This window comes from Grus americana, chromosome 2, assembly GCF_028858705.1.
Source record: "Grus americana isolate bGruAme1 chromosome 2, bGruAme1.mat, whole genome shotgun sequence".
Taxonomy (NCBI): Eukaryota; Metazoa; Chordata; class Aves; order Gruiformes; family Gruidae; genus Grus; species Grus americana.
In genome coordinates, this window is record NC_072853.1 from 116,699,813 (window position 1) to 116,724,871 (window position 25,059).

The 25,059-nt window shown below is 41.3% G+C and overlaps 2 protein-coding genes across 3 annotated transcripts in view; one reads left to right on the top strand and one right to left on the bottom strand.

Annotated features, from left to right (window-relative positions):
• Nucleotides 1–9,028, bottom strand: part of MATCAP2 (microtubule associated tyrosine carboxypeptidase 2) — a 28,893-nt gene extending 19,865 nt beyond the window's left edge. Inside the window, exons 1-2 of the mRNA XM_054817710.1 lie at nucleotides 8,764–9,028; nucleotides 933–1,615 (exon numbers count right to left, since the gene is read on the bottom strand). Of these exons, the coding sequence (XP_054673685.1) occupies nucleotides 933–1,615; nucleotides 8,764–8,788 (708 nt within the window). The 5' untranslated portion in view covers nucleotides 8,789–9,028. The remainder of the gene's footprint in view (nucleotides 1–932; nucleotides 1,616–8,763) is intronic.
• Nucleotides 9,029–20,530: 11,502 nt separating this feature from the next.
• ANLN (anillin, actin binding protein) overlaps nucleotides 20,531–25,059 on the top strand; it is a 29,633-nt gene continuing 25,104 nt past the window's right edge. For both annotated transcript variants that reach the window (XM_054816517.1, XM_054816519.1), the window contains exon 1: nucleotides 20,531–20,657. In XM_054816517.1, coding sequence (XP_054672492.1) covers nucleotides 20,640–20,657 — 18 coding nt within the window. In that variant the 5' untranslated portion in view covers nucleotides 20,531–20,639. The remainder of the gene's footprint in view (nucleotides 20,658–25,059) is intronic.

Genomic DNA, 25,059 nt, shown 5'->3' on the forward strand with positions numbered 1-25,059 from the left:
TTTAAGTGAAATATTCGTATCAGAAGTGAAACTCATGGAATGGCAGTATCTCTTCCCAAGTCAAGTGTCACTTGAAATATGAGATTCTCTATTTAGAAAAGCTTGTCAGACTTAAATATGATATTTCTAAACCATTTTAAAATAGCCAAAGTGGGAAGAGGACTTGTTCTGTTATTATATATATAAAAGTATTGGGTTTTGTCGCTTAGGTCAAAGTTGAAAGCAAGGGTTTTGTTGTTCTTGGTTTTTTTGGTTTGTTGGGGTTTTTGGTAACTCAAAGACAGGTAGGAAGCCAGGGTAGTTAGAATGGGAATATCTGTAGGTATGTTACCAGTGTGACTGCATTTTATGAAGGAAAAGGGAAAAAAGAAAAAGAGCGGGGTGTCTTTTTAAATTTTACCTCTCTCTGGAATGGAATTTGTCTGCTGCTTGATTGAGCCTAATGTATATGTAAATATCCTTTCAAAGTTGATTAAAACAAGGAACATCAACATATGCTTATCCAATTACGACCTCAAATAACTGCTATCCCCTCCCATTCCTTGTGTCACCAAGAGGATTGGCAGGATTTCTATGCTGCTTTTTTCCCTGTGCTTATTAAAACCTATTTAGGCACTGTATTTTTCCTGTATTGGACTATGCTTCATTGCCTAAAAAGCTTTCTTGCCTTAAATTTTGTTTCATGTAAACCCATTTATAAGGAACTGTGCCTTTATCCTATAGAATCCTGTAAATATTAGGAAGGCTTTCATTTTTTTAATCAAAAAGACTTTCAGTTCTACTGTTTTGTTCTCATCTTTGATGCATGTTTCAAACAGTAGGGGAGGATGGTAAGGAGAAACAACTTGCTACAAACAAAGCCAAATACCACCTTAATTAGGTGTAGGAAAAAATCATCAGTGGAAACGGAGGAAAAAAAAAAGTAACTTTACCTGCTTAAGAAATCGGTCTGATGCATGGCTGTGCTTAGCTAACACGTTTGGCAGAGCAGGGTTTGCATATTCAAATTGAGGGTTGTATGTGAAATCTGACTTGAAGAATTTCATCTTCTCTTTCTCCACGTTGGAAGGCTTGATTGCAGTCAGTAAACAGAGTTTTCGGCCCGAGACATCACCTTCTTTTCCATGGCTTTTTGAGGATGGGGATTGCTTTGGCTTTGTGAGATTAAAGTGCCTCTTAGTTCTACTTCTGGGTCGAGATGGCAGTCCTATGCTGCTCCCTGCAACTGAAATACCGTTTGTAAACTTCACGCTGGTAGACATGGGGCTAGTGACGATGATGGGGGGTTGTCTGTTAGTGCAGTACCAGCCACCGCTGAGCAAGGGTAGCGGCACTTTGATTTTGCGGTGCTCGTTGCTTCGCGAGGTGCTAGAACATTTCGGAGTTTTTCTGTGTTTCTTGTGGTGAGCAGATGACTGCTTTTGAGTGTGGTGTTTTTTCTCCTCTTTGCTCTGCAGAAGGACATTGTAGCTACTGGTTCCTGTTGTGAAAGTGTCCTTAAGGATCCCAGAAGGTGGGTGCTGGAGGCTGTTTTCATTATTAATGTTCAGCTTATGTTCTTCTGGACGCAGGACTGATTTCTTAGAAAGCTCTGTCTTAGGCCAGTGAAGTTTTTCTGCATTGAGGAGAAAAAAAGCAAGAAAAAAAAAGCTGAGGACAAATTTGATTGTTTCATACAACAATTCTAATTGTAAGGACTCAAAACTGCAACATAAATGAAACATAGAACTTGTCTTAACTGCAGTCACATTCAGTTAATCTTGAATTCTAGACACGTGGGGGAATTGTGTGTGTATATCACTTTTCAACAATTAGATTGGGACTTGTAAGATCCAGATAAACAAGTATTTTATGCTTGCATCTCCATGCACGAGTGCACTGTTTGCAGCTAAGAATTAACTTGTTTAAAACAAGACTCTGTGCAGGGCTTTATGAATGTTTACTGTTACATTAACAAATTGGTTAGTTTTGAACAAAATTTGATTGATCTTTATCATGCAAGGAGGGTTTTCTGTATGGATAAAGAATAACTTAAAAATAAGAAACAGTATAGGAGTAGATGAGCAGTATTTACAGTGAAGTCCCACAGGGATCTGTGCTGTGATATAAGCAGTCTGGTGTGGTCTCATCTGCAAAATCTAATTCACAGAATTTACTCTCAGAAAGGATGAGAACACTGGAATGGGCCAGCCACTCTGAACAATGTAGAACACCATACGAACAGTAATACAAGTTTAAAAGACTTCAGTTTCACATATTCCTTCTTAACACCGACAATAAGCCATATTTAAAGAGGAGAGAGAAGAGAGATCAGCTAGTTACAAACACACCCCTAAGAATCCATAAGACAACACTGTCACTTCATCTATTCAAAGCTGTTCTCCAATAACAGCTGGCTTTAAGAAAACACTTGAGAAGAAACATTGTGAACTAAACTGAATGCAAGAAGCAAATAAGGTTCTTTTAGTGAAGGAACTCTCCTTTCTTGCTCTGATCCCTGGCATAGCCTTCAGGGGAGGCAGGTCCCTGGTGCAGAGCAGCAAAGTCATTGAGGATTAAAGCTGTTTTTAATATTTGTGCTGGTTTGATAGAGAGAAGTGACCTCTCTTCACTGGTTCTAACTATCCCCTTCTCTCGCCAACCAGCTCATCCTAGAACATTAGGTGAGCCAAAAGTAAGGGCACAAGTAAATCCTGCCACAGAGAAATGCTTCCTACTTCTGCGCCTAAAATGAAAGGATTCACAGAGATATGGCCGGAGCTTGATTAAAGCCTGCAAAAGGGATTTGAGCTTTAGCCCACAGTTATACATAGCTGAGCTCTAATTACTTTACATACAGTAATTATACTCCGAATGGAACATTAGCAAGAAATCATTAAATGCCTCCAAGGGGGAGAAAAAAAAAAAATCAATAGTAGTTTAATTTCAGCTTTATTTTCACAGTAAAATTAGGTTTTGCTCCCAACATAAGCGCCATGACAATGTATTTCATGCTGTTGGACCTCTGTCAGTTCCATGTCAATCTGTGTTCCTCGGTTCTCCTGAAGATGCTGTTCTAAAAAGCAAAAAGACAGAGGTCCTGTTTACATGAAGATACGATGGGAAATCTGCAGCCTGGGTGTTCCCTCCACTGGAAAGAGAGAGGTAGAAGCATTAGATTATTCTTTTCCACTAAAGCATGCTTATCTTGTGCAAGCTCAGTTTTATTTCACAGTAAGTTTGTGAATCCCCTTTCTATGCCTGGTGCGTGCAGGAGCGTGCTCCTTGGCGTTCCTGTTCAAATTCTGTCAGATCATTCTCATCACAGAGGTGACAGCCTGCCGACCTGGCTTATCTTGCTTTGCCATGAGCTGTAGTGCTGAGGAACCACCCTTCCCATCACAAGGAAAACAACATCAAATATGCAGCCAGGATACTGTGCAGTGGGCATTCATTTCTGCGTGTACCTATCAACAAACAACTCCTATAAAATGAGGCATTTTTTTGGACAACAGAATAAGATGATAGCTGACACCTTTTTTGGCAAGTATTTAAGATGGACTTCAGGCCTGTACCAAGTATTTCAGTGTGAGAAGCCCTACTTCTAAGAAGGATAAATGAAAAGCTAGGTTTCCAGAATGTCTGAACACAGAAATGTTACATTTTTGAGCATGTGACTGTGTGTGTAGGCAAAACTGAAGTTGGAAATTAAAGAGCTACTTCTTAAAATTCAGATGAGATATAATAATGTAACATGGCAGTAATGCTTTACCTTCTCTACTAATCAATTCTCAAAAGTCACTAAAAGCAGAGAAGCCTTAAATTGCTACTACACAGGGAAAAATTTGAATTAGTATCATGGGTGTATCTAAGAAGTGATAAATAGAAAAAACCCCAGAACAACAGAATCGGAATTCAAAGAAACAACTCAAAATTACCTTAAACACACCCCCCAGCTCTTGGGCCAATTCAATACCAAAAACTCATGACAGTAATTTTTCAGATCTTAGTGCAGTTGGCCAGTAATAAATGCATTTATGTCTAGATAATTTCTGAACATCACAAGTCAGAATTCTCCTGCAAGTGTCACAAATGGTGGTCAAGTGCTGAACGCATGCTGGCTGGTTTCACGTGCACGTGGTTGATATCAGAAATAGTTGTCCCCAAATCTGTAGTTACTTTATACATGCAATCTTGTAGCAAAGTGATTTTTCAGCTGCTAAACCAAGTGTGACTGTCATTCATTTTCTTCTGACTAAAGAAGGATACTACTTGATGCCTATTTGTGCTGCAAACCTAGAATCAACAGATAATCCAGCAGATCTGAAAGATTATATTAGATAATATTATAGTTTTCACAGAAGTCATTTAACTGCGATTCTAAATTTTTTGATTGGTCCTGTGAACAACATCATTTTACAAAATAAACTAGAAAATAATATTTGAGATGTCAAAATCATATTGCAAAACACCAAATTTTCAAGTTCTTTCTCCAGTATATTTGTTTAATCTGTAATAGTTATAATTTTAAACTCACATCTGTAAGTCAGACAGCATCAACCAAACTAAAAATACACTGTCTTCTAGGAAACTTGACTTACTAAACTATATCCAAGAGTTTCCAAGGATTAGCAATGCCTGGTGATTGGAAGAAGAGTTTTAGTATTCTGAATATAAACCCAATTAATCGCATAGCCTGTGTTCTGAAAACGTGCTTCAGTGTTCCAAAAAGTACCAAGCTATCATAGTGCTATAAAGTAGCCAGTCAGAGAATGGATTATCAGCCCACATTAATTGGATAGATTGGCTAGCAGTGATTTCCAGCTTTTAAACTCTGGATATACCATAGGGTAGATGGCAACAGATTACTTCTAAAAGGTCTGGAAAAGGCAAACTGAAAATCACCGTACTATTGCATAACTCTATCCCCCATATTGCGCTATGTATTGTATAGGTTTTATCTTTTCTATCTCATCCACATGTTACATGTGTTCTGAGATATAAAAATTCAAATTTACTGACTTTACATATTTCAGTCTTTGCAGCAGAAAACAGCCAAAGAATGTATGCCCAAGCCTCCAGTTACCTTAGGGGGGTTCTCAAAAAATGTGCAATCTATGTACACAGATTCTCTTCATTGATCTCACTTCCAAACTCACAAAGCCCCAAGTCCTTTAACAATTAAAAAAAAAACCAACAACCAACCACAACAAAACTAGCACAGCCTCTCCCAAGAAGACCTTCCCACCATGTTTACTTCTAGTTATTGATATTTTGTTCCTCTCTGCAATGAAATCACAGGTCCTAGAGGCACTGGTAAATTACTAAATGAGACAGTCTGCCAGGTTCAGAGTGGAAGGTGATGATGTAGAAAGAAGCAAGTAGAAGGAGGAGGGGGCAGAAGAGCTGCCTGCCTCTATTTTGGCATCAATAAGGTACCAAAGGACAGAAAATCCTCCTGTTCAGTGGAAACAGTCTGATTGCCTTGGGCTGGAGTAGAGCTCTGTCCCGCTTTGGGGCAGCTGTGTTTGGTTTCTGCTACCCCATACGGAGGGGTTAGCAGGGCAGCCAGCCAGAGGCAACTCCTCCATCTGCCTGAAGAACCTCACACGAGAGTGGGTCATGGCCCAGCCAAAATCCCACTGTTTTCAAGATACCTGCTGGAATTGGCAGTACTGGACTTACCCCGTCCTGCAGATACAAATGTACCACGTATGACAAAACAGTACAAAATACCACAGGCTTGATGTTGTCAACAGAGGAGTTTTACCCTTGTGTAACTTCATTTACACACATGCAGCTATTCCAGTGTTACAGCGGTACTGCAGAAGGGATGTACCCCAAGATTGCTAACAGAGGATACGTGGGAATCACAAATCTTATTATGATTCTGCACTAATGAAATACTTTCCATGTCTAAGTTGCACCTCGGTCACTAGCTTTGAATCCTCTAGCATGGCAGACACTGCCTAATCTTGTCAGAGGTTATTTGTTAGAAAAAAAGATAGATTTTATGTGAAATTCAGGAGCTAGGTTATATTATCGGTTCCCATCCTTTAGAAATTGATGTATTGAGCTAATCTTTCATTATATTAATAATACATGTAGTAAAAGCCCAATGTAAATTTTTCCAGGCTTTGGTGAGTGTTGTAGAAAAATCTTCCTCTAGGCTACTGGTTAGCTATTATCCAAGCAGCTTCTTAAATACCTGTTCCATAGGTGGAATGAGGTGAATAATGATAGGTATTTGTGGGTGCAGATCTCTCTCTGCACAGCTAGCCTTGCTCTAAAAAACAACAAAAAAAAAAAAGTAGAGAGCTCCTGTGGTATTTGACCAGCTGTCACTCAGGTTATATACACTTAATGGGCAAACAGTTTCCGAACTGCAGGTATGATTCTTGAGGTGCTTAGTGAAGATGTTCTTGGAGCAGTTCCTCCTGTCCTAGGCTTGTAATGATCTGAGCCACTGCTTTTTGGTTTTCAGTTCAGCATTACCATTTTAGAATACGCTTGAATTTCTTTTTATTCAAAATCACCAACAAAGAGCTTGACTTGAATTTTCAAATTTACAGAAATGCAAATAATGTAAGTGATCTTTCTACAATAAGAAAATAGTGACAATTGAAACTGAAAGATGAGAAGAAAATATATGGATGTGACAAGTAAGATTCCTCCTTTGACACATTCTGCAAACCTATGATTATATCACAAAGAAATGTCATCAATAATCAAGTAATGTGAATAGATTAACAACTATCTGTAGTTTGAGCTCTAGGCTGTATGGTTTGTGGGTGCAGAGGGCTGTAGAAAGAATATTCTGCAACAAGCAGGCAATGGAGATTGTTGTATATGAATCTGTACTGTTTCACTGCCTCTCAAATACTACAGGCTTATGTTTGTGGTGTAACAGAATCTGACCAGAATCCTGTAGTATATTTCCTCACCACTATAAACACCTTTAAGGTTTATAAACACTCAAGTTTTGAACAGAAAGTGTCAGGCAGCTTGAACTAAACAGCACTAGAAGTTCTCTCTATAATAACTGAAAATGATTTTGCTCTAGAATTAGTGAGGTCCTGTAAAAAGACTGATGCTGAGATCTTTTCTGTTTTCACAGCAAGTTCGTTAAAAACTAGAGCCCATATGGTGTTGAGAACATTGACATTTAACCTAAGAAATTTTTTTTCCCCAAAAATATCCACCTATTTGCTTTCTTCCTGTAACAGCGTATCTGTTATTCAACTTTAATTCTGAGCTCCAAAACCAAGGGCAAGTTTCAGCTATGAGTCAACTTGTTTGTCTGATTCATTAACTGCCAGTGTTTGTAAATAACTCTGAAATATCCACCATTTACAGGATTCATTGGCATGATTTTAGACTGCGCAGTTTGGTTTTTGTCTTTAAAATTGCAATGATATTGAAAAAGGTACTCTTTCTGCCTTAAAAGCATAAACTGACTTGCAAGCAGTTTCTTGCATGCGTGTTTGTATACTGAAATACGACATTATGTAACTGACTCCAAATTCACATTCTTCAAATTAAATTTTATAGCACAGTAATAATCAGTAAAAGTGAAGACTTGGCCCTAATGAAATCAAGGGCCATTTGTTTAATAGACTCAGGATATAATGACAAAACTGCCTTATAGACAGACCTGCACAGGATGAAACTTCCATCTAAGCAGATCTCTAGCTTGTTCTACTGCGGCACAGGTGTGTTCAGGAATATTTGACGGGATATGGACCCCAGAAAACTATCTTTCCTTTTAAGAAATCTTAATCTTGTAAGATTACAGTCCCTGATGCACGTCTCTAGGGATGCTCTGTCTGATTCCATCAACTTTATTTCCACTCCCGTTACCAGAAGTAACACCCTACTCATATCCATGGCACGGATGGAATGGCATATAAATTACGCAGAGAAAGAGTAGCTGTTAGAAATCTTAATTATGATTCTAACAGTATTGTATGAGGGGACACTAAGACATCTCCACCAGATGTCTTCTAGATAGATTTCCCCATGACAAAATAACATTGGCTTGAAGCAGCTGAAGAAGTGACACATGAAATAGGATGCCAAATTTAAACAAAGAAAATACCTGAGTGAAAAATTTGTTTTGCAGGAGCAACGGTATTGCAGATTTTCCTACATAGCACATATACACAGCACTGAAGTTAAAAGTTTTTTATACCACACAAAACCATTCCACACTGTGGTTATACGGTCATAGTACAGGTTTTTACATACGCATATTACAAAGATTTGTAAAGTTCTCTGAAAGTACAGCAAAGAGGAGAGCCGAAGAGTGAAAGACACCGATGTCATCAGTAACATTTCCATTAGCGTTTTTGTTTGCACCTTCTGTCCCTCGCTCCGCCGAAAGGCGGGCGGGTGTCACCCACCCCCGCACCCCCGCGTCGCTGGAAGGGGACGCGGCCGCAGGCAAAGGTACCCGTGTCCCTGTTCACCGACGGGACTCCTGCTTCGCCCTCTTTCAAGACCCGTAGGTGCGAAGCACCTTTCCCTCGTCCCCACGGAGCAGGTACGCTCACGGAAACGCCTCGGCGCCTCCTCGGGTGATGATTCCACCCCCCCACCCCACCCCCGCGGGAGCGGCTGTCGGCGCCGGGGGGACCGTGGGGAAAGCGGCCCCACCTTGCCCCTCCTGCCGCCGCAAGCCCCTCGCCAAGCCGGTAACGCCCCAGCCGCCCGGAGACGCAGCCGGGGTCCGGCCCCGCCTCAGGCTGCCTCAGGGAGCGGCTGGGGCCCGGGGCAGGTACTCACCGGTGACACGGATGGACTCCAGCATGGTGCTCCGCCGGGCAGCGCAGCCGCTCTGCCCCGCTGGCTTCCCCCTGCGCGGCGGGCCGGGGCGGGCGGCGGGCTCCTGCCTCCGGGCCGGGAGGAGCGGGAAGCCCTGAGGGGAGGCGAGGAGGGAGGCAGCGAGCGGCGGCAGGCGCGGTGCCTCACCCCGGCCGGCCCGGCCCCGCCACGGCCGAGGGAGCCCGGCTGGCCCCGGGCCGGCAGGCAGGAGCCGCCCGAGCGGAGCGCCCGCCCGGACCTGCAGACTACAAGTCCCGGCACGCCCTGCGCCGCCCGAGCGCTGTCGCGGCTAGGGCGGGAGGCGAGGTGCATCCTGGGAGCTGTAGTGCAGGGGACAGGGCGGCCCTGCCGGTGTCCCGGGGTGGCTGCCGGCGGGGCGGGCACCGAGCTGCACCCGAAAACATCGCCGAAAGAGCCCGGTTTATCAGAGCCGCACGGCTTGGCGTGGGGTGCCAGCAACATGGATAGGTTTTCAGCATCATCTTTTGCAGGAGCCTAGGAGGTATAACTTGCGTTAAATCCAGCGACTGCGCTGCAGTACATTGACAATTATCAATTACCATCATTGCTGTAATTGATAATAATTGGTCTGATTGATAATTATCCACCGGCCCTAAGGCAGGCAGAGAAAGGGGTGCGTGGGACAAGGGTGCTTGGCAGGTGTGTAGACAGGGTATGTGCCACCCTGTAAGAGCAGGACAGGGAGCCGTCATCGCTTGCTAAAGAGAATGGGGGAATTGCATCAAGGCAACAATTTGGAGCAATAACTTATTTTACTAATCGAGGAGGCTGTCATAAATTTATAAGTAATAAATGGAATTTAAAGTAGAAGGTAGACTCTGTATTGCACCCTTCTGTTGCTTTGCTTGTTGTGCAATCTGTTGTGAAACCTTTAATTCCTTGAAATGTAATCTGCACGTTTTAAAATGCTGATTAAACATCATATAGGAACAAGTTATTCTACCATAGCAACTACAGTTGTGTAACCATTTAATGTAGGTATGCTGTAGGAAGATTTTGTATTCTTCATGCAGACTTAAGGGCATTACTGAATTCACATTATACAAGAATACATTTTAATGTGTTCATGCATTTGCTTTTCTAAATGGTCAACGCTTAACAGAGAAAGCAATTTAATTGAAAGTGACTTAACATACATTAAGTGCTCAACATGCGTTATGTGAATGTAGTGACATACTGGGGAGAGGAGAGCTGGGAAGTTGTGCGCTGCTTTGGTTGAATAGCTTAAATGTCTGCCACCTTCCCTCCCATCAGTAAATTCATACCTGCAGTGCACTGTACACAAAGATTCTCTCCATAACATCATCCTACAGGGTATGAGATCTGGCTGTATCATCACATAGCAGGGATGGGAAGTCCACAGATCACAGCTTGTTGATGCTTCTGACAACCCCTTTCTGTGTCCTACCTGGAAAAGTTTTATTGAACTTCATGAATCCTTCTTACAGACACTTGCACATATGCAATCATGTGACTGAGTGGACGCTGATCAGACAGTTCTGTCTGCTTTCATATTATTCTTCATAGGCAATAATTAAGAAAAAAAAAGAGTTTAAAACATATTTTCATTTTATTTACTACTGCCTCACACACAAAGACAGGCATTCTTAAGAGCAGCCATGAAAAGACTGAAGTGTCTTTTTCAGTCTGCTAATGAAGAGCTAGTGCTGAAACACACTTCTACCTAGCTGACAAATTTGATGTCCCTTTTAACTTGAATTCTTTGAGGAACAGACAAGATATATGCTCTGTCAACACGTCTAAGTCTAAGCTAAAATACCCTCTAAAGTACTTTGCTAACACTGTAGTATCTGGAACCCACAGGCTTGTCTCCAAATCTCAAATTGCAGGAGCTGAATAAACACTTTTAAATTTAGAGAGACAAAGCTATCACTAATGGGCTACACTTTGCTTGTGATACATGCCAATTACAGAAAAAAAAACCCAACCAAAACCCCAAACCAGTGAATCATTTCAAACACTGCGAATAATCAGCACAGCAGATGAAGCAACGATAGATGACTGCTACAACGTGAAGTCAACGTACCATTTTACAGTAACTCTCCAGTGGTTTTGCTGTGTAGACCCTAAATTCTCCTCTTAGAGATGGTACTTTATACGTGCTTGGAAGCCATAGCAATGAAATCGGTAACTCCAGCTTTTGATGTGTATTTTAGACACACATCCCCTCTCCTTGCTCCCTCTGGGGGATACCTTCTCTCCATATTTCTCATCTCCTGCCTACTTCTCCCTAGTGTCTGTGTGTCCTTTTTCACCAAGTGCTTGGGCATTCAGTCACCCCTGAATCTGCTGCCTCCATCTTATTTTTTCTCTTCCCGGTAGCCTCTTTCCTTTGCAGGGTGGCTTGAAGGTTTCATTAGGTCATACTAGCTCCTGGCTCTAGCAAGAGGATGCCAAAGGGAGTAGCAGAAGGCACAGGGGAGGGACTCTAAAAGGCCATCTGCTCCTGTTTTCTGCTCTGGCTCTGAGCAAGCTGTGTCACATTTGTTGATTAAAAGTGTAACATGGAAAACTCAGTCAAGAAAAACATTGTTAACCATCTCAAATGCTGATATATAAAATACTATATATGTATTTAATGTAGCTGTAACAGTTCTGACCTCAAAGGCATTTTAGCTTGCAAGTCTACCTAGATGGACAGTGGGAAAAAGACAAGCTACTCTGTCATGAAAAAATTCCTGGAGGCTGTCAGTGCAGCCGGCATGGATCTGCATTGTAGCAAGGTGAGAGGACATGGGGACAAACGGTAAGGTTTTGATGAGCTCCACTGTGGAATACAGCTTAAATAATACAGTTCCACAACACAAATAGATCTACAACTTGGTATCATTTATCCATTGTTAGGAGACAGAATTAAGGCTGGCATGCATCTTGTATTTCAGCTTCAACATGAGATTACTTCCAGAGATCATTTCAGAGTTACCTGGTCATGCCTTCAGAGATAATTTCATATTCACCCGGTCAAAAATAGTGCAATATCTTACATGCAGAAGAGTATCTTTACAGGAATATTAGCATCAATAAGCTCTGCAGCACGTACAGCCTGGAAGAGCAGAGATATATTTTATTGATCTTTACATCTGTCACAAGCTAACAGTGCAAAATTCAAACACACACACACGCATACATAAATGTATGTGTGTATATGTACATTTGGATTTTAAATATGCATATACATATATATACACACACACTTTTTTTACTGTCAGTTTTATTTGGTTCCTTTCTTCCATTTCTCTGCTGACAAGAAAGAATCTCTGAGGAAGTAGGAAAGCTGAGAACAAGAGTCCTTAACTAACACTGCATAATTTGGCACAGCTTCAGGGCTGTCAGAGTGGCAAGGTTAGCCTCCCCTCCCTGACTTAATGACTCTTAGCTGGCTGAATATCTTCTGACTGAACAATTTCATTGACCAAGTGACTCCAACTGACCATCCTTCCAGACATACACTGTCTAGAAACTCCTTCTGAAATGTCTGACATTGTCGTCTGATTCCAGCTGGGTCCTACGTTTCTAGTACACAGCAAAGGCAGCACGTGCTCGTGGGAGCTGCTTACTCATAGTCCTATTCCGTGGGACTGCTATTTTTAAGATGCCTTGAAGAGCACAACTTGATACAGCTCCAGTATTCAGATTGATTTATCCACTGCATTTGTTCCCGCTTTATGCTAAGGAGGCTCAATACCGTAAACCCCATGCAACAAAAGGAAACAAAATGCAGGCAAACCTTGCAGTAAAGTTCAGAGAAGTGAAAGCAATGTAAGATCCTGGTGATGTGAACCTACAAATGTAGTTGACTGTTGGCAGTTATCATACGGGGGAAAAAAAAATCAGAAATGTCTATTGTACACTCCCAAGTGCACATAAACCTACTAAGAAAAAAAGAGGGTTTTTTTTCCCTATAGCAGAGAACAGGGTTATCTAAATACATTAGTGACAGTCAAGCATGCACCTGCTTACAGCATGGACTGATGGACCAATACACCCCTCATGACCTTTCCTCCTCTGACCGCCTGCCCACTTCTGCAGCAATGCCTTGTCACTGCAGGGGTCCTTCTGAGAAAGGCAGGATGTTGCTTTTGGCAGTGGCAGGCAGGACTGGCAGGCAGGACTGGCAGGCAGCCTGAGCGCAGGCAGCCTGCCGAACCACAAACACCTGCGGATGAGTCACGGATACTTTGCTGTGGCAACACAAATGCCAGGTCAGGCAGCACAGGGCTAACGACAATCTGCCCCCAAGTGATGAGAATTTTTTAAATGTAAGTACTTTGGGCCTTTTGAAGTCTGCCAACTCTCCTGTGGTGCTGGGATAATTTCAGTTGAAAAGCAAATGTTTTCATAGTAATGCATTGCTCTTTTTGGTTGATAGGTGGGGACTTCACTTGTTTCTCAACCAGCCTGAGAAAAGCAATGTTCCTCTCCCTGCCACCATTCATTTCCTTATCTCTTCCTCTCCCGCACCGCCTACCTGATCCCCTATTTTTTGCTGATCTAGGCTGTACAACAGACTTAGGGAATGAAAAGGGGATATCCAAGAAACACAAAACACCATCTTAGCAGCTTTTTACAAGATGCAACTTGTGCAGTAATAGGTATGACTACATGGTGCTTTGGAGGAAGAGGCCTCACCTGGATGTTGGGGCTGGTGCTCTCCTGGAGCTGCAGCACCAGCACTGGGACCAGGGGACCCTTCGTGGTTGACCTCAGTGAGCAAAGACCCAGCAACTGGGGAAAAAGTGATGATCTACTTCTTCATCAAAGCATCTAATTTCATGGGGCATCCAGATCCTCTCACTTAGGACTGGATCTGTAGAGCAGAAGGGGTTTGCCTGGCCTGGAGAAGGTAGTCTTCTGGTAAGTTCCATTTTCAAGAACATCTGGGCTATTTTATTTACTCCATGGTGAATAATCCCTTTCAAGTGGTACCAGTGACAAATTCACCTGATGGAAATAGTGTTCAAGTTTGGGAGAAGCAAGAAGGCAAGGCAGAGTTCTTTTGAGATTTTATTCTCCTCCATCTCATGTGTGGTTTTGGAGATTCCCTGGGTATCACTTTTTTCACAGTGTTACTAGAGTTAGAGACAGTGCAGGGCACACACCATCTTGCCTTCTTGCAGATCTGCTGAGTTCAAAAGAGATTTTTGGATCAGATGTATAAGAAGACAAGCTGCCCATACCAAGCCACTTGCTAACCGTTGTCAGGGAGCAGCAACTCTCTTCATGGCCCAAGACTTCCACCATCTCCATGTGGACTCTGACTCCAGGCAGACAAAGCCCCTGGAGATATGCAGACACATGTTCAGAGCTGTGACAATCCTCACCACCACTGGAAGGGCGAGGGAAGAATTATTTAAAATAACCTCTTGGCCACTTCCATTCCGTTTGGAAGGTGAGGAAACTCTCCATCATATCACACCCAGACATGCAGTGACACTGTATTTGTACTATAGACTGCTACTTTATGTTTTACTCCATTAGTTTCTGTCCCTCTCATTAAAAATGACCAATGACCTTATTTTCATGTTCCTGTAGTTAATCTATTTTCCATGTCATAATAGTTTTTTAAGCAAAACCAGACCAAAATATTAGGGATATTTACTCATCTCTAACACAGCCTCAGCGTCATCATTTATGTAGTTTCTACTGAAGCTGAGATGACTGTATTACCAGTGTCCCTCATGGGTACGTGTATGGAAAATATCATCACTGTTACATTTTAATTGTGTTTGTTCAAATTACAGTAGAATTTCTCCCTCTAAAAACAGCTGCTTCTTATTTCAGATGTGCATTTTTTTTTCCAAATACTGAAAAAGAGATTTCCAAAGCAGCTTAAAATCCTGTCGAAGTAGCACCCTCTAGTGTAAACGTGCTACTATTGCAGAAGAGATTTCATGTTACTGTATGGATTTTTTTTTTTCAGAGGAATGACATGGAAACTAAAGAGAAAAAAAATATCATGAACTCCTGTAAAACCCATTTCATATCCTTAGATCTTTCCTTGTTTAGCAAACCATATAGGCTATGCTTAACTTGGAGCACCTACTTTAGTTTTAATAACTTTAAGGTCATTTTGTAGGTAACATTCTTGAGCTTCCTCACGCATCATTTATGATTTATGTGTGTCCCATTTATTTATTTAAAATATCAGATTAAGATGGCAAGAATGAGGTCAGAAAATTATCACCCGTTGAGCTTAAAGCATACCGAGTCTTCAAAAAAAGGAACTAGAGCTGACAGAACACTTTTTTTGAAGAAAAATGTTTTTTCAACAAGAATCTCCTAATTTTTCCATCTTTCAGAAGATTATTTCAAGAATATAAAATGGGATACAATTTGGCTGGTGAAATTGCTGATGTGATTATGCGATTACTCCGTTGGCATTATGCTGCAGAGTTGCAAGCAAGTCTCAGGTACCGTAAATTAACATCGTGGTCTAAATTAACGTAACGGCACCTAAGTACTCTCAGACCCTTTGCTTCATTTCAGAATTTTTATGTCAGCAAACGGCACAGCTGGACCGTATGGATAAAGAAAAAAAAAACAAGTATTTTGTAACTGAGACACAAAAGAAGGAAATCTAATTCCCCTTCTCTTGTGTAAATCCATCAGGAGACCTAAATGAAAGGTCCTGAGAAACTTTCTGTGATTTTGTGATACAAATGCAATATTATACTGAGAAAACTGTGAACACAATAAATCTCTTCAGAGTGCATGACAGGCAAATGTTTCTTAACTCCCACAGCCTTGTAAAAATGCAGAATTCAACCACCCAGAGATTTTTTTCTGAAACTGAGGCCACTTGACAACTGTCTCTTGTTAATGAAATAGGAGTTTTGTCTCATTCCTTCACTATTTTTTCATTTTAATATATTTTCTCTTCTGTCTTTTCCTCCTGTTTTCTTTGTTATCCTCCCTTCTTGTTTGCCATTCTCCACGCTTCTCTTTTTTTGTTCTTTCTCCCCATAATGTTTTTGCTTTTCCCTCTGGCTTTGATTTCTGTGTGATTTTCCCTCAGTTGCTCCTCATATGAGATGGTATATTTCAGCTCTGACAACAGTTAACACTAATCTATCAGTGTCATCATACAGTAATTTAGTGTAGAATATAAATGACGGTGTGCTTTTCCAACCTTTATTATAAATGGTGTCTTCAGCAGAGCCAGTTTTCTTGAGAACCTCCCATATTTTGCAAATGACAAGTGAGGGAACAAATCAAATTCACACTGTTTGAAGTTCATTCTGTACATTCTGAAAATGTAGCATATTTTCCCCCGGCAAATGTCCAGTTTAAACGATTTTCCTCCCAACTACACTTACCAAGGCAGAGTAAGAAACGAAGCCTTTTAGTATGATAAAGCACAGTCCCAGCTGAAAGTTAAGACTGTAACGGCTATGGGGTCTCATTCTTTTAGTCTGGTTGAGCTGGTTATCAATTTCCAACTCGGGATACTAGTAGAGAGACTTGTGCTCTGAGCATTGCTAATTTAAATCCACATCACGCATTGGGTTACTTTCTCATGAAACCTGTCTTATTCCTGATGTAAATATATTCCTTTACTGGATAATGTCAGCCTAAGTTGCCTCTGTGATTATCACAGGAGCTGAAAAAAAACAGTAAAATCACCTTTGGCTTGCCACAGAGAACAGACCCTAAATGCTGCCCATCAAAATGTTTCTCATTATGTAACACTTGCAATAGAAAATACAGATTAACCCAAACTGCTGTGTTTTGCCATACTGTGGACCCGCCCTTCTATTCATTGTTTGGGGGTGAAATTGCCTTTTCCCAGGCCAAGTCTCTGGCATGCTAGGATATTCAAGAGGATCTCAGGGCACAATTCGGTCTTCATTTCAGAATCACTGAGGAAAGGATGGATATTATATTCTTAAAGCTCTTCTGTAGTGCAGGATTCCCTTATACAGGGGTCCTGGTGCGGGAAGGGGGATTTTTTTCAGTCTGGCTTTATCTTAGGCACTGAGACATGGAGAGTCAGACCTGCACCGTATGTCCTCTGTGATCCACTGGAGGCAAAAAGATGGTGGGCTAGGGGAAAGGGACGTCCTTGCTGGTGGCACAGTCCTCAAGAAGCTCTGCAAGGGCTATGTCCTTGCCTCTTCCCCAAGGTTAAACCCTTTGTCTGAAGCGGCTGGGAAGAATTAAGTCTAATGGGACTACACTCCGGAAATAAGCATGCACAACACTGTGTACTAGACTATACATTTGCTTCTCCTCTCTATGGCATCCTACGCAATCATATGTACCAGTGTGAAATAAGTACCAGAATCATGACAGCTCTCCAACTGATTAGTGGAAGAGTGAATTTTCTGGTAAAAAATGCCTTTTTGAAGGTAAATCTAAACTACAAGGAATACTACAATGTACTGTATTATAATGTACTGTATTACCATGCAATAGATTGAAGCTGCTTGTGAGGGCAAGATAGGTGAGCATCAACTTTCACTTTGTATTATTTAACTGTGAATAAAAGTAAATTACAAGTTGGAAAATACTATTTTTCTCTCAATGACAGGACTACTGAGATTTTTCTGTGAATCAAAGGAAGCATCTTGCTCATCTTTCCTTTGGAATCAGAATCGTGAACTCAATTTCTCAGCAGAAATAAAGTTTTAGGAAATGTTCTCTGAGGATTACAGAATGGAGCTATACAGTGGACTACACTGGGATCAGCATTTTCACCTTCAATATTTTACATTTATGATTGTATCAGTATTGTAAGGAAGCAAGAGCTACAAAAACTTTGGCTAGCGCTCTCCTCATTAGTTAAAAAGTGCTTCATTCTTATTAAAGTGCTAATACAAATTTCTATAAGCTTCTGAAAATGAAAATACACTCCTGAAAGCAGTCAATATGCTTCCAAAATTTTTGAAGGAAAACTTGAGAAAGTAAAAATGTTTTTCTTGCCATGTTAAAAGACAAATGACTGGCTTCCATGCCCATGCTCTCAATTCCCATGAAAACTGCAAGCCAGCAAAAACCATTCCCCAAGTGCTTTGTATTGTGTTATTTATTGTTACAGAAGGGATGACTTTTCATTAGCTTACCCCTGGCAAGAAATCTTAAACCGTATCATGTGGGGTGAGGCGACAGTGGAGGACGTGATTCATAATTTTTGAATGCAAAAGGCTGGCATAAAACATAATGCTGTTCAGCGGGCAGAGTCAGCTCATTGTTCTGCTGGTTTCAACATGGCATTCCTTTCTTTCCCTCTCTTTTTCTTTATGCCTTCAGATTGTGAAACATCAGTTGATTTTTTTTCAATCAGTTGCAAATAGTTTTACTGATTTATTAAGGAAAAAAATAACCCTGACTGGAAATTCTGTTGCTTTACCCACCACCAATTACGCAGACAATCTCGTAGACATTTTATAGCACCATTCCTGAAAAAGACTGACTGGCTCTTTGGAGTGATGAAAGGATAAGATATATTTACTGTCCATCAGTCTTCTGGAAGACAGACATAACCCCTTGAGAAGATGAGAAACTAAATATTTTATTTATTTCTAGCAGGGCCCCACTGAGTCTGGATCAAAATGATGAAGAAATTCTTGACTCTGTAGAGATCAAAAGAAAAGGACATTTGTCACATGCACGTTGCATTGAAGCTTTAAGCAATTATAAACTCCTAGGAATCTCAATTTCATTTTTCAGAACATACTTAATATAAATATTTTTTACAAGAGATTTATTTTACAGAATAAACCATGATTGTTTCTCTCTTTTTGAATATTAAATAGCAGATGAGATTATTATGTACACTAACACTGCAGCTAACACCACTGTGGTTGGCACCTGGGCTGAGCATCATGAGCTATGCCGTATCATTTGAAAGACGACAGCAATGGATGGAGCCATGTTTGGAAATGCACCAATGACAGGTGGAGCTGCACTGTATGGATCTCACAGATCCACCAGTAAAGCAGAAAGCATGTTTAAATTGCAATAATTGTGTTATATTTAAAGGGCTCAGATTGTGCATGACTTTTCTTCCTTTGAGATGGCCAGAGAAAGAAAAGACTTAATGGTAATTCTCCCTTTTTATTTTCTGCCAATGACTTTGAGCTCCATATTGGCTATTTTGTCTTCTGGTTTTTTGCCTGCATTGATTCTCTACTGCCCCATTAAAGGAATGTTTCTGTTATTTCCCAGTGATAGCTACAACTAGTTTCTCTTGAAGGAAATAAAGCCTGTCCTTTCTTATCACTGTACAGGCTGGTTCACAGATTATGACTGAGTGATAAGACCCATTGGTAGGTTGCAATTTTCAGCCTGGGGTATGAGCAAGTTCTGGCAATGGACCTCAGGTTGCTCCAACCCACATTTATCTGAGAACAGTGCAGGGACATTTGTTGGCCGGGGTGTCTAATCTTGAAGATTTCTTCAGAAAGGGATTATTTGATACCGTATTTTTAGATTCTGCTGCACGCTGATGCCACGCTGTTTGCAAATAAGGCATTGGAAAGATTTTCTAATGAGGGATGATTAGAAGAGTGTGGTTTGTTTAGCAAGGCAAAGCAAAAGTTGGAAGAAGAAATGACTGCTGCCTATAAATAATCCAGGAAGCAAGAAGCACAGCGCTAGGGAAAAAGGGCATTCATGCAAGGTAATGAACACCATTTGCATACAAGCAAAAAGGTATGTCCATATGTACGGATAGACTGGAAATTTGACAGGGTTTAGTCATTTGGGCAGTCAGGCCTAGAGCAGCCTCCCAGGAGGAACAGCAGAGACAAAAAACGAGCTGTACTTGCAAACTTACATTCATGGGAAAGGAGTTTGAGATGGAGCCCAGATAGTGAGGACTGGATCTGAGCACCCCACGGCTCTCTGCCAATTCAGCATCCCCAACACTTGTCCATTAAGAAAGGTCTAGCAGTAAAACAGGGAAGGGGACAGCGGGTAGAACTGGTGGGTGAGGTTTGGTGAGACCATGGGCTGTAACGCAAGGAGAAATGTTAGAGGCCATGAGAAGGAGCTGCGATTTTCTAACTGCACTGGGTAAGTATCCTCTCAATTCACAGAGTAACATTAAAATCGTGTTTTCCTGTCAATGCTAGCCGAAAAATGAAGCTTCAAATGAAAAAGGCTGAGGGACACTCCCTCCTGAGCAGCTGCAGCAAGGTGTGGAGTCAACGAGGCAGTACTGCTCTATATGCCTGTAAAGGAGGTAAAACTCTCCGTGTTCTTTAAAAAAAACAACCCACAGTTTGCGCCCGGTTAGGCCGATGATGACAAGGAGGAAGGTGACATGGCCGCCATGGCTAGAGGCACTCCCTGCACGCAACACACGGAAACCCTAGGCGGCACCACAACACGCAGGGGTCAGACCCAGAGCCCGGGGCTGCAGCACACGAAGCCAGGCCTGCTCCCAGAACCGGGAAAGGGAGAGCCAGCCCGGAGCGCCATACAGAACAGCACGGCAGTGCTGCGGCCCGGATCAGGCCCCTTGACAGCTTCTCCCTCCCCTCCCTCACAGGGCAGGCAGCCCGCGAAGGGGAGGAAGAGCAGGGCAGGCTACTGTCGGATTGGATAGTACTTCTATCAATCAATGCCCGCGGCGGGGCGGAACGGACACGGCAGGGGCGAGGCGGGGCCCCTGGATGTCACGTGGCTGGCCGCTCTTCCACGCCTGTCGTACGCGCACCGCCTCGCGCACGCGCAGCTGAGGCGGGCGCTGAAATTCAAATCTGAGGAGCGGTTGGGGTGGTGGTTTGGCCACTATCGGGCGGTCTGAGGGAGCGGAACTAGCGCAGGCGGCAGCAGCAGCAGCAGCAGCGATGGACCCCTTCACTGAGGTGAGGCCACGGCGTGGGCAGGCCCTCGAGTCGTGAGCTGTGGAGGGGCCGCATCTGGGGCTTGATTCGGGGACGGAGCAGGAGCGAGTTGTCAGTGGCGGGGGCCGGTCGGGATCCGCCAGGGAGCTGCTCCTTGCGGCCGCGTTCTAGGGGCGGAATAGTTTCTTCCAGCCCTGGCTTCTGGCCTGTCAGCGCCCCTTATCTTCATTTACGTTACTCCGGGGATTTGTGGGCGTGTAGCGAGCTTCTTTCTCTGCAACAGACACTTTCTGCCCCCTCGTCTTGCTCACGCTGATACCTCCAATATTGTAGCTGCCCAGGCGTTTGTGGGGCGTCAGGTCTCTTCAAGGAGAGCAAGAGGGGTTGTTCATGCAAGGGCTTGCAAAGGAGAGGACCATTTCTAAACTGGGCTGATACTTTACTGCATTTCCAAGTGCTTTAGTGTTTTCCTTTAACGTGCGTCTGGCAGATAAGATTTTCGGCTGAAACAGAAGGGGCCCTGGAAGCTAGTGGGAGTGGTATTGACACACATTGTGCCTGCCATATCTAAAGGTCGAGTGTGAAGTTTGTGCAAAGCAGCGACCGTCTGATTAAAAATGCTTTCTATTTGACATTGCCACCTGTGAGTGGTCACTCTCATTGGCAGGCCCAGTTCCTTTTTTTTTTATAAAAAAAAAGTTGTCAGTTATTAGGGTGGATTTGCTGTGAGTGCTTGAGTTCTACAGAAGCAAAACTGTAACAAAATGAGTGGAATTGACTGGCTTGAATCTGTATAAATGTTTTTGGTTTCCTAAAGATGCTGTACTGTACTCTGATTTTATGTCTGACATAAAGCTGTGGAGCTCTTATGACTCCTTTGAGAAATGTAGTAAAAATGGCCTTCAATCCATGGCCTACCTAAACTACTTCAAAAAAATTCAAATCAAATACGGTGGTGAAATACTCTCTCCTCCCCTTGAAAACAATCTGTATATCAAACTGACATACGTTAAATAAATTGAGTGCCCAAAAAAGGTGACTGCACAGATCAGTTTTAAAAAACTGAACATAAGGTATTGATCTGAACATATTTACTAAATGTGTTATGCTAAGGCAGATTTACTATACCCCTATGTAAAGGCTTGCTAAGTATAAACACCTAAAAACCTCCTTCCTTAATTGGTAGTGAGTGATATGATCTGACTAGTCTTACATAAACTTCAAGTCCAGACTACTGAATCAAGTTTAAAATGGTTTTGCATGCTGGGATATATTCCAACCTCAACACACCCTTCTTGTAGATAACTGACTTTGAAAAGCTTTGACCAACTGTGAGGCCACTCCTCAGAGTAAACTTCATTCAAATGTTAGCTAGTATTGCAGAGTGCCTAAAATGTTGCCTTGTCAAGAATGTTTATGCTGTGGAGGATGTTCCACTGTTGTGTAAAAATCTGACCAATATTAGTGTGTTAGTATTGAACTTTAATAACTTTCTGCAAAAAAGTTTTCTGAAAAGTAAGCTTTTTACCACCTACTATGAAGTATTTATGTTCTGGGTTTTTTTTTCTTTTAACATAACCTTTCCTTAACTATTTTTAGACAGTCTTTGTCTACAAATTAATGTTCTCAGTTACTTGCAGGGAACTGTTGCAGGGCATTGTAAGTGTTGATTATGTGAAGCAGTGTAATTCAAGCCTTAATTGGCCAAAGCATTCTGTTAATTCAGTGTTTGCTAATGACTTTACAGTAACAAATTTTGTTCTGGTCTCACTGAATTTAAGCTCAAATAAATCTTACTGTAAGATTCAGTGGAATGCTTTTCAATCAGACAGTTCTGAAATAATGTTTCTTTTGATTAATCTTAAAAGCAAAGCCTAATAACTTTCTGAATCTCAACCAAATTACTAATGCAGAATGCACTGAGGAGATGGTGCAGTGGATACTTTCTTAGGATCACAATGAATGTACTATTTGTGACTTTCAGTTTATAGCTGATTGTATAATTCACCTGTCTTGTTTGGTACTACAGAATGTTAGACATAGTCTAGGTTATTCTGTACTTTGAAGTACTTATTAAGATTTGTAGAGCAAAGTATGGTTTCCTAGCATGGAAGATGACCAAAAAGAAATAAGTGATACAGTTGCACAGGGGAAAATTTGCATATGTGAAGTTTGAAGTTAACTGTTCCTTCAGTGTCATGGATAAAATTGCTCCCTTTGCTGCATTCTGCTAGTAAAGCAAGGTAGTTAGAACAAATTCTTGTAATCACATATGGGCCTGAGTATCTTATCTAACACTGCTAAATATGTACTTTAAACCATACTTTTTTAAAACCAAGATTGTCCATTAACATTTAAAGTGGGGAGGCCTTTTCTGATTTTTAGAAGGTGCTTTTGCAGCACAAACCATGATCCTCTAACTGCAACTTAGTGGTTCTCAGATTCCTAGATGTAATGAAATAGGTATGTCCTACTCTGAAGCTTTGGCTGTCATCAGAACACTTGGAGAATGTAGTTACAGCAAACACTGTTGATGAACTTGAAAAGTAAGTCTCAAGTTCTGGTGACTGGCTTACTCATCATGTGTAATAGCAGAATTTGAATCATGCCAGTTGCATGGAAAACTTGAGATACAAAAAGCCAATAGGAGCTGGAGTTCAACAACAGAGGCGTGCATTCTTGGGAAGTGACATCCTATTTGTAACAACTGAAACTCCATTTTACTGAACTAACAAAACAGAAAGGAATGTGACTGCATTTGAATAGAATTGTAGGAATACTGTTCTGGAAGATATACTCAACTTTGTGCAAGAAGAACAGTTTATTTATACATCCTTTAAGATTTTATTTTTGTGGGTATTACCTGCACTTTAGCTCTGCCTTTTGGAGGCTGAAATAAGGAAACTTGTGGACACAACTAGCATGGAGCTTGCATTGAAGGCACTCCTGGCATTTCATGTGTTTCTTTCCCCTCCACATGTTCCCCCAACCCCCTCAAATCATCTTCTTTTATGGAAGTTAAAGAAGCTGATTTTTGCTTTCACAAAAAACTGTTGAGATCCACATTCCATTTGTCCTGTGTTGCCCAACAATGGAATATTGTTTAAGACTTCAGCCTTAGACAGTTAAAAATGTGAAATGTGTATTTAATTGCTGTGCAACAGGACAGATAATGGCTGGCACAGTTTTCACAGTAATTTATGTGCCACCAAACAAGTGCAGTTTATATGCTCACTTTTAAAGGCCATTAGTTCAATCACACAATTTCTCATCTCAAAGTGCCTTAAAACCTGGATCAAAGGAGTAATTAAGTATCCTTTAGATGTGATCAAACAGTGATAATGAGTTATAAGTGCAATATTTAAATGGAAAAAAACCCAAAATAAAACCAAAACACAACCTATTTCAAACTTGGATGCTATAAAGAATCACTTTATAATAGTGTGGAACACTTACTAAAACAGCTATTTTGTATGGAATATGATCATAGTACTCAAATTTTCAATGGATAGGGAATGAAAGAGAATGTTGTTAAGTAGCTTAATTGGTATGTCTTTATATGTTCTTCTGTATACAGATACATTGTGATAAACAGACTTTATTAAGATAACTAGTTATAACATCAGTATATTCTTCTTAAAGTTTAAGCTTGAAGAAGAGAAATTCACCTTTTGATTTAGAAGGTGTAATAGCAACATTTTAATATTAAAGTGCCACACATTTAATTTGTTGATTTTTGTTTTATGACCACTTGGCAACCACTTCAATATTGTTTATTTTGTTAGAGGGTTACTGCCAATCAGGTGACTTGACCATATGCTTTAGCAATGTGTCAAAAAAACCTACCAGCAAGATTTGACAGTTCAAGACTGTCACGTGGTTATTCAGTAAAAAGTAATTACTTTCAAACATTTTTTTTTTTAATTTTGCTATTGCTTGTGTCTCTTTAGCCTGGTTTCCTTTGCAAGCCAGGCTAATGGGAGACACTAGTTGATATAATGACTGGAACTTTGGAACCTACTAGCTAGCTTCACCTCTTCTTATTAAGAGTGTCTCAAACTTAACTGCTTCTACAGTTTTCATGAAAGTTTGTGGCTAGGTGAAAAGACCCATACCATTGCCTCTGTGAAGAAAATGCTGCAGCCTGTTGTCTGGTAGGCCAAAGAATTTCAGATAACCTGCAAACATGTACTGGCTGACCAGATAGCAAGAAGGTAGTTTGGAATGTGCTGCAGTGTGAGCTACCTCTATCTAACAGGTACTTGCTAAGAATGGGAGAAGCTGTGGGTATTGCAATGGTGAAATCAGAGTATGGAGATCAGGGGTTATCACAGTAAGAAAAAGGAGGTAGATAGAAAAAAACATGTAGTTGGCAGTATAGAAAACATGTTTTGTTTGTTCTGCTTTCAGGAGGGGATAGCCA